Below are 9,950 nucleotides of genomic sequence, written 5' to 3'. Positions count from 1 at the left end.
GGTTGCTATGAGCTGTAATGCCATGGCACTCTACCCAGGGGGACAGCTTGAGGCTCTGTCTCAAAAAAAAAAAAAAAAAGAAAGAAAGAAAGAAAAAATAGCTGTGCATAATGGTGGTGCACACCTGTAGTCCTAGATGCTTGGGAGACAGAGGCAGGAGGATCGCTTGAGCCCAAGAGTCTGAGCTTGCTGTGAGCTATGATGATGCCACCACATTCTACCTAGGGCAGTGGAGGGATACTCTGTCTTCCAACTACATAAATAAATAAATATAAAAATGAAAGAGGGCAAAGCAGTAGCCACAATGTCTCTTATGACCTAGTTGCAGAAGTCACATGCCAGCATTTCTGCAATATCCTACTGGTTACAAAGGTCAGGCTTATCCAATGCATTGGATGAGACTACACACGAGTGTGTGTTTTGGAAGGACTGGGTCCTTTAGGGAGGTGCCTACCCCAGTTATATGTATCTATCTGAAATCCAACAGTGCCGATTTCCAAACCCTTCTGCCCTGGAGGGTGTGGGATGAGAGACTAGGGATTGCATGGCACCTGTTTCACAGTTTAGGGACTAGGCTCAGGGCACTGAAGACCTGCCGCAGGCTCCATGTACAGCAATCACAGTGACGCCTCACCCTCCCTCTAACAGCGGTGGGCCCAGTGCTATTTCATGCTTTCCACTCCTGCCCCTGCCAATCAGCGCGCACCGTTCATAACCACAGCCGTGGGGACTGTGGGCTTGCTGCGGGTACTGTGCTAGGCAAGCGTGTCACACTCCACCCTTCAGACCCACCCTACGGGGACCTACTCAACCTTTTTTCTGCTGAGAGGAAGCCCAGGCTTTGATGGGTAAGAAGAAGCTTTCCACGGTAGAGCCAGGTCTGCTCAGCCCAATGTCCGGGCCACAAACACTCGGCTTTGCTTACAGACTTGTTCGATTCTACAAGCGCATGGGGCCAGAGGGGCTGACGAGTGCTCACACACAGGGACGAGACCCCACCGGATCCTGAGCAGGCAACCCCTGAAAGACCCCAGGTGCTCCGGCTTCACTGCAGGGCAGATCGCGTTTGTGGGGGACGTTGGGGGCAGGGCCAACTCCCTGCTGCGTCTGTTTTAAGAGAGGGGTGCGCAGGGGTCTGGGTTCTGCTCTGGACCGCGGTCATGTGGTACGGGTAGATGGAGCACCTCTCTGGACTCAGTGTCCCCGGGCGCCCGGGAGAGGGGCGGGAGCGTGGCGAGACGAGGAGGGGCCGCCTCTGGAGTGGGCGGGGCGGGGAGAAGTGGGCGGAGCGGGGAGAAGTGGGCGGAGCGGGGAGAGGTTCCGGGAAGGCCCGCGGCTGCCGGGCCGGGCGCAGAAACTTCCTCGGACGCTCGCCTCCTCGGGAGTTATGTCGTCCCCTGACGCGGGGTCTGGCGGACGGGAGGGGACCCCGCGCGTGGCCGCCGAGCTCTGCGGCCTGTACCATGAGGCGGAGCAGCGGCTGCGGCGCCTGCGGGACCAGCTGGCGGCTCGCGACGCCCTCATCGCGCGCCTCCGTGCCCGCCTGGCGGCGCTCGAGGGGGACGCAGCGCCGTCGCTCGTGGACGCGCTCCTGGAGCAGGTGGCGCGCTTCCGGGAGCAGCTGCGGCTGCGGGAAAGCGGCGCCGCCGAGACCCAGATGCGCCAGGTGCGGTGGCGGTGTGCGGGGTGTCCGGGGCGCCGTGCTCTGAGGGTGCGCGGTGTCCGGGTGGGTTCTCAGCGCTCGGAGGGGCCTGCAGGCTCCTGCTTGTGTGTTCACCGTTGGGGTCCTGGGGTCCCTTCCAGTCCTCAGGGACAGCGCCTCACCTTCCTGCGGGGCGAGCACTGCGGTGTCTGATGACGGAAATCCTTTCTCCTCGTGGTCCTGTCATTGACCTTATGTCTGTTTTTTAAACGGTACTTTGTATACGGGCTGTCTGTAAGTGCCTTAAACAGTTGGTGACTCTGGCATCTGCTATTCCATGTGGACCATGGCTCTTGTCTCCCGTCTCCCAGGGCAGAAACTTAGCCTGCAAAGACAGTAGCCTGTAAAAGTTTTTGTTTCCCACACGCAAAAAAGAGAAAAAAGAAACATGCCTTCTTTTCCGATTATAAGAGTGATTTTGAATACCTGAAAAAACAAAAATACAGAGTAAAATAGCCATCTTAGTCTTACAATGCAGAATAACTCGTGTTAATCTGTTTTCCTGGGGGTTCCCATACTCTCGACTTGGCTGAGCTGAGGGAATGGACCTTCCTAATGGCTTGTCTATGTGGTTTTACTCAATGTTATGTTATCAGTATTTGCAGCAGCCTTCAGCAATCTCTCCCATTCCAGCTCGCTCCCTCTTTCTGGAGGGTGCATCATGACTTGTCAGAGCAGGAGGGAAATTTAGAAGTCACCTTGTCTATGCCAACAGATTTCAGTGTTGCCACCTGGAGCCACAGATGAGTACAGAGCAGGAACCCAAAGGGACCATCTAGAATTCATTGCCAGATGTCTATGGGAAGGTTGGGGGCTGTGGGCACCGCACAACCAGAGCAGCATTATACTTGCAGCCTGCTGGCCATTAGTGTTCTGCTCACGTGTGTCCCCAGTGTCCTGGGTATCTGTGGCAAGTAACTAGGAGCTCATCACTGCTGCCTTCTGGCTCCAGATAAAACCAGTTTGTGGGCCCAGTGTTACTGCTGCTCTCATGTTTGACATGTAGGTTTTGTTTAGGGATCTTTAATTAAAGAGCATTTTCATGATCTGGTATCTTATGCAGTTATTTTTTATTGTTCATTACAACATTCAATCTGAGGTCAATCACAGAACTTGTGAAAGAACAGAGAGGTTTATCACCACCTAGAGCAGTGATTCTCAACCTTCCTAATGCTGTGATGTATTTTCAGAGCAGTGGTTCTCAACCTTCCTAATGCCATGATGTGTTTTCATTGTTACAAAGGGGTAGCAACCCACAGGTTGAGAACCACTGACCTAGAGGGTGGGTGCACTGAGGTAGCAGTGCAGAGTTAAAGCCACGGGGGTTGGGGGGGTGGGAAGGGGGGACTGTCAGCAGCTTGCTCTCTCTGTTGCCGAGTCAGCCCATTAGGGACAGGGGCCATGGCCCAGTAGGGACCTAGAGCTCCCAGAGAGAATGCTGAGGCTCAGAGGTATGGATGAATGACCACTGCCTCAGTGGCTAAGCTGTGGCCGGTGAGTGATGGGGCCAGATCCAGTATGGAAATTGTGGCCCTCACTGTGGCCATAATGGGACTCATGACTTCATCTATAATACAAGGACTGGTTGGATAACTGCAATGTTCTCTAATTAAGACTTTCTGGAATAATGTTACTATTGCACTGTGTAGCCCATTACTGCTCAACCCCATCACATCACTACCTGGGGACTAGCCCCACAGGCGTTGCCTGGCCCTGGCATATCAGTACCCTTCCAATTTTCTTTCTTTCTTTCTTTTTTTTTTTTTTTGAGACAGAGCCTCAAGCTATCCCCCTGGGTAGAGTGCTGTGGCATCACAGCTCACAGCAACCTCCAACTCCTGGTCTCAAGCGAGTCTCCTGCCTCAGCCTCCCAAGTAGCTGGGATCACAGGCGCCCGCCACAACGCCCAGCTATTTTTTGGTTGCAGCCGTCATGTTGTTTGGCGGGCTGGGGCTGGATTCAAACCCGCCACCTTAGGTGTATGTGGCTGGCGCCTTAGCCACTTGAGCCACAGGTGCTGAGCCACAACCTTCCAATTTTCCTTTCCCTGTTCTGATACACTCTTTATAGAGAATAGGTACACCCTTTACAATGGTCTTAGTAGTTTTCGTCTTACTGTTTACCTTGCTTCTCCACCAAGTTCTTCCAGGGTGAGGAAGGATCTTGCTGTTTTGTCCTCGTTTTCCCAAGGCACAAGCACATCTTAATTTGCTTCACACATGCAATCAGGGCTTAGCATACTGGCCTTTCTTAAAATTCCTTTACTCCTGTTCCTCTCACAGTTCCATCAGCTCCTGGTCTAAGGGTAGGCATGAACTGGACCTCACCCTCCACTTAGGTACCCCGTAAGGCTTGCCTGGGAAGGAGACAGAAAGAGAATTAGACTGTGATTCCCCAAATTCATGTCCATCTGTGACCTTATTTGGGAACAGGATCTTTGCAGATGTAGTAAATTAAAATCAGGGTGTCTCTTAATCAAATGAAGGTTATATAAGATGTCCATGTGAAAACACAGGGAGGACAAGGTCACATGAAGACAGAGGCACAGGGTGGGCGTCTGCAGCCCAGTGGTTAGGGCGCTGGCCACATGCTCTGGGGCTGGTGGTTTTGAATGCGGTGGGGGCCTGCTAAACAAAAGAAAAACAGCCAGGTGTTGTGGCAGGAGCCTGTAGTCCCAGCTACTAGGGAGGCTGAAGAATCACTTGAGCCCAAGAGTGTGAGGTTGTTGTGAGCTGTGACGCCACAGGACTCTACCGAGGATGCTAAAGTAAGACTCTGTCTCAATGAAAAAAAAAAAAAAGACAGAGGCAGAAATTGCAGCAATGTGTCTATAAGCCAAGGAATGCTGGCAACTACCAGAAACTGAAAGAAACAAGGCAGGGTTCTCTCCTAGGGCCCTGAAGGGATCAGGGCCCTGCTGACACTTGGCTTCTAGAACTGTGGGAGAGTAAGTTTCTGTTAAGACACCTGGTTTGTGGTACTTTGTTTGAGCAGTCCTAGCAAACTCATAAGGAGGTGAAGGCTGACAGGCTATATGTAACTCCTTATTTTTAAGCCTGATCCACAAAACTCTTTTTTTTTTTCTTTTTTTTGAGACAGAGCCTCAAGCTGTCACCCTAGGTAGAGTGCGGTGGCATCACAACTCACAGCAACCTCCAACTTCTGGGCTCAAGCAATTCTCCTGCCTCTTCCTCCCAGGTAGCTGGGACTGCAGGCACCTGCCACAATGCCTAGCTATTTTTTTGGTTGCAGCTGTCATTGTTGTTTTGGTGGCCCCTGGCTGGATTCGAACCCACCAGCTCAGGTGTATGTGGCTAGTGCCTTAGCTGCTTGAGCCACAGGTGCCAAGCTCTGATCCACGAAACTCTTAATAGAACACTATATGTTTCGAGCACAGAGCCATGATGTTGTGGGTTCCCATAGCAGGCTTTGTTGAGAGTGGGGCTGTGTTGTGCCTGTCATACAAAGCTGCCCACTTGAGCACATACCTCATTTTCTTTTTTTTTTTGAGATAGAGTCTCACTTTGTCGTCTTCAGTAGAGTGCTGTGGTGTCGCAGCTCACAGCAACCTCAATCTCTTGGGCTTAAGTGATTTTTTTCTTTTGGCTCAGCCTCTCCAGTAGCTGGGCCTATGGGTGCCTGCCCAGCCTTTTTTTTTTAGAGACAAGGTCTTGTTTTGGCTCAGGCCAGTCTCAAACTGAGCTCAGGCAATCCATCCACCTCAGCCTCCCAGGGTGCTAGGATTACAGGCATGAGCCACTGCACCCGGCCAAAAGCTGATTTAAAAAAAAAAATAGAGATGGTCTCACTGTATTGTCCAGGCTGGCTTGGAACTTCGGGGTTCAAGAGATCCTCCCATCTCAGGTGGGACTAAGGGCTCATGCTGCCACACTGATTTTAAGACCAAACACAAAGACTAGCAAATCCTTTAGAATCACCCATCCCCCACTTACAGCCATTTGTCTGTGTGTTTTCTGTATCTGTCTTGAGACCTGATTGAGAAGACAGCCTGGGTCCTGATCTGCCTTTGTCTGGCCCAGTCTCATTTCAGGATGCAGTGCCAAGGACTGGAGTGTGGAGGCAAGAGGGGGCACTCTTGGAGTCTGTGGGCACACCACTCCTATCTGTGCTCTTACTGTCTCCTTTTGACTGGCACCGGAGGCTTAGAAATCAGGTTGTGCTGGAAGTTCTCTAGCCCTGAAGAGGGCATGAGGGAGCTGCAGTCATGGGAGTATGGAGGCCAGGGCAGTGGGTGCCACTGCCTCTCACTCCGTTGTTCCAGCAGCTGCCTTGACCCCTTTAGCCTCAGTTTACCAATCTGTAGAGTGGAAAAAATAGAAATGATGGTCACTTCCATGGGGCATGTGAGGATCACACGGTTGGTGCAGGGTGAGGGCTCAGAAAGCATTACCTATTCCTGCCAGAGCCACCATGGCTGTAGTAGGAACTTAGACATTCATTGAACTTACGATTCCATGGGAGGCTGGTCTTCACTGATGCTGCTTATAGAATTCCTGTCTATATTCATGTTATATGTATTTGCATATGAATTGACATCTTTATATGTAGATATATGCTTGCCCAGAATAAACTTTAATATCAGATAGAGACCAAGGATGGAGACATTTCTCTGTTCTACTGCTGAAAATCATAGCTTTTGAGTTGAATAATTTTATTTTTTATTTAATTAATTAATTTATTTATTTATTGAGACAGAGTCACTATGTTGCCCTCAGTAGAATGCTGTGGCATCACAGCTCACAGCAACCTCAAATTCTTGGGCTTAAGCGATTCTCTTGCCTCAGCCTCCCAAGTAGCTGGGACTACAGGCGCCTGCCATAATGCCCAGCTTTGTTGTTGTTGTTGTTGCAGTTGTCATTGTTGTTTTAGTAGGCCCGGGCTGGGTTTGGACCCGCTAGCCTCCATGTATGTGGCCGGTGCCCTACTCACTGAGCCACAGGCATTGCCCTGAGTTGAATAATTTTAAAATTTAATAAAAGTTCTGAGTGTAGATCTCTTTTTACAATCTGTATTGGCTCCATATACACTTTTCTTTTCTTTTTTTTTTGGTGAGCAAGGGTCTAACTCTGTTGCCAGGCTAGAATGCAGTGGCATCATGGTAGTTCACTGCCACCTCAGACTCCTAGACTCATCTTCCTGGGTAGCTGGAGCCATAGGTGTGCACTACCATGCCTGGCTAATTTTTCTATTTTTTGTAGAGACAGCGTCTTTTTCTTGCTCAGGCTCGTCTTTAACTCCTGGCCTTAAGAATCCTCTTGCCTCAGCTTTCTAGAGTGCTAGGATTACAGATGCGAGCCGCTGTGCTGGTCTCTATACACTGTTGAGGAGTAACTAACTAAATCTAGCATAAGAGAGCGTGGCAAAGAATGGTCAGTGTTTGAGGGGACTTCCCATCTGCCACCAGTGAAAAGCTGTGGTATTGGCTGGAGGAAAACAAAGCCAGGTGAGGGGTGGGCCATGGCCCTGCCTGGCGAGGAGTCTACAGCACTTCAGAGGGGACATCAAAGGTGGCTGCTGTGAGCCATACAAAGTAGGAACAGGAGGCAAAGCCCCAGAACAGCTGGTGCCAAGTCACTTGGCCTGGATGCTTCAAAATGGCCTTCAAAATTGGTCAGGTTTTTTTTTTTTTTTTTTTTTTTTACAGTTTTTAGGCAGGGCCAGGTTTGAACTCGGCCCCTCTGGTATATGGGACCAGCGCCCTACTCCTTTGAGCCACAGGCACCACCCAAAATTGGTCAGTTTTAAAAGAAAATAAACTCAAGGCCAGTAAACTAGCCTGTTTGTAGTTCAGGTTCAGTACCTTGGAAGCAGCAGTGAGAACTGGAGTTGCTGCTGGATCTGGCGTTCTTTTTCTTGTTTGTCGTACCCACAGCTGGATATCACTGGGGTGAGTTCTGATGTCCTGCATGTGCCCGCACACATGGCAGTGTCTGGCAAAGTGGTCTGACATCTGCTGGCAGCTTGCAGCGGTGTGGAGATGGTCATGGGTGATGGCCCCGAGTGAATGAACGGTACTTGGCCTCCAGCCAAGAGTCCCCTGTCCTTGGGAAAAGAATCAGGCCCCCAGGCCTCTGCTGCCTCCCAGTCCAGGAGCATCGTCCTACCAGGACGGTTGCCAGGAGGAGGTGCTGCTGCTGACTGACTGTTCAGAGTGATCTCTCTTTAACTCCTTGGGTACAGAAAGGCCTGGTCTCTGCTCCGGGGTAGGTCCTGAGGGTCAAGAGCAAACAGATGAAAGTAATAGCCTCCTAAGAATGGATCTCAGCTGGTCCACAGATGGCGCACCCCTGAGATTCCTGATGTCCGCAAAGTCAGAAGGGCACGCAGCTGAGTTGGGGGTGTGGTGCAGATGTGGGCAATGCAGAAGCCCCAGTCTGCGGGCTGGTCCTCCGGGCCGGTCCCTGTGAGGTGTTCTGGCTTTCATTTGTACACCTGTTGCCAGTCCTGATTTTTCTTCACCTGATCATCATAACTAGAGATTTTCTTCTTTTCTTTCTTTCTCTTTGCCTCTAGAATGAAGTCCAAGTAAAGTGGGAAGGAAAGGACTCAAGTGCCATGAATTGTCCAGGCATGATGGCTCACACCCATAATCCCAGCACTTTGGGAGGCTGAGGTAGGAAGGTCACTTGAGGCCAAGAGCTCAAGACCAGCCTGGGCAACATAGGGAGACCTCATATCTACATACATTATTAAAATTGGCTGGGTGTGGTGGCTCATGCCTGTAGTCCCAGCTACTTAGAAAGCTGAGGTAGGAGTATCACTTAAGCCCAGGAATTTGAGGCTTCAGTGAACTGAACTTGTAATAGGGCCAGGGCACTCCAGCCTGGGCCACAGAGTGAGACTTCATCTCTCTCTCTCTCTCTTTTTTTTTTTCTTTTTTTTTTGAGACAGAGTCTCACTTTTGTTGCCCTTGGAAGAATGCCTTTGGCATTATAGCTCACTGCAACTTCAAACTCTTAGGTTCAAGTGATCCACTTGCCTTAACCTCCCCAGTAGCTGGTACTACAGGTGCCTGCCACCACGCCTGTGTTTTTAGAGACAGGGTCTCTTGAGCTCTTGCTCAAGCTGGTCTCAAACTCCTAATCTCAAGCAATCTACCTACCTCAGCCTCCCAGAATACTAGGATTACAGGGTTAAGCCACTGTGTCCAGCCTTAGAGATTTCATCTCTTAAAAAAAAAAAAAAAAGAAAAGAAACAAAGTTCTGAGTCAGAGAATTCCAGAATGTCCAAGAGTCACTTGGTTAGAGTGATGCAGTTATGCTAGGCTTATTATCCTACAGGCTGTCCTGAGTATCACAGAGTTTGAGTGGAGACGTGTCAGGAGATGAGATAGGGCCCCCTGTCTGGCTGTGTTCCTGAATTTTACTGGTTATTTCTTTAGTCTTAATACTAGCCATGCTACTGCTGGGCACTTTCCCCATTGATACATTTGTGCACAAGTACAAGGAACAGATGAGTATTAGTTGAAAGCATGTTACATAAATTCCATGTTACACTGGACTCTGTCAGTGGTGTTCAGAGCGACAAAGAATAAGGCAGCTTTCACTATGCTGCTGTGGAGGAAAGTGATGTGAAGAAAGTGTAGTCCCTGTGTGGTCCCTCTGCCTAAAAATAAGGGTGTGGGGAAGGGGAAAGAATTTATTTTTGGCGGGGGGGCCAGCGCCCTACTCCTTTGAGCCACAGGCGCCGCCTGGGGAAGGATTTTTTCATTTTATTTACTTCTGTGTTGTTTTTTTTTTTTTTTTTTAACAGTGTACATGTTGTTTTTATGCTTTAAAAAAGCTAGTAAAGAGGATAATGATTCAGGATTCCCTTGGCAATTTATTCTGCTGTGGTTAGGGGGTTCTAGGTCCCTGGTGTCCATCCCTCCCCTTGTGCAGCAGGTGAGTGAGCAGAAGCTGTATCCTTCTGCCACTTCCTCCTAGGGGACGCTCGGGCTCGTTCCTGACTTTTCTGAAACTGTCTCTCCATTTGTGGGATGGGATGTTGGGCCTGCTTCACCTCCCCTCATGTACCGTTGGAAGGTTCTTAGAAAATGGAAAAGCACAAGTTTAAGGTCAGATACTACAAAATTGTAACTGGGGTTGAGTGTGTTATGTCACTCTGCTCCGTCGTCTTTTTTTTGTGTATCCATCAAATTACTTCTTATGAGGATATCAGTTCCATCCTAATCCAGGGTAACCTCACATTAACGGTTATGTCTGCAGAGACCCTATTTTTTTTTTT

At 49.8% G+C, this 9,950-nt stretch overlaps 1 protein-coding gene across 1 annotated transcript in view; it reads left to right on the top strand.

Annotated features, from left to right (window-relative positions):
- Nucleotides 1–1,314: 1,314 nt before the first annotated feature.
- The window catches only part of TNIP2 (TNFAIP3 interacting protein 2), a 16,406-nt gene continuing 7,770 nt past the window's right edge, over nucleotides 1,315–9,950 (top strand). Inside the window, exon 1 of the mRNA XM_012812287.2 lies at nucleotides 1,315–1,666. Coding sequence (XP_012667741.1) covers nucleotides 1,388–1,666 — 279 coding nt within the window. The 5' untranslated portion in view covers nucleotides 1,315–1,387. The remainder of the gene's footprint in view (nucleotides 1,667–9,950) is intronic.

The sequence above is a fragment of the Otolemur garnettii genome, unplaced genomic scaffold (assembly GCF_000181295.1).
Source record: "Otolemur garnettii isolate 467f Iridium unplaced genomic scaffold, OtoGar3 scaffold00198, whole genome shotgun sequence".
NCBI lineage: Eukaryota > Metazoa > Chordata > Mammalia > Primates > Galagidae > Otolemur > Otolemur garnettii.
Note: the sequence above shows the minus strand (reverse complement) of the source record. Positions and strands in the feature narration are given on the sequence as shown.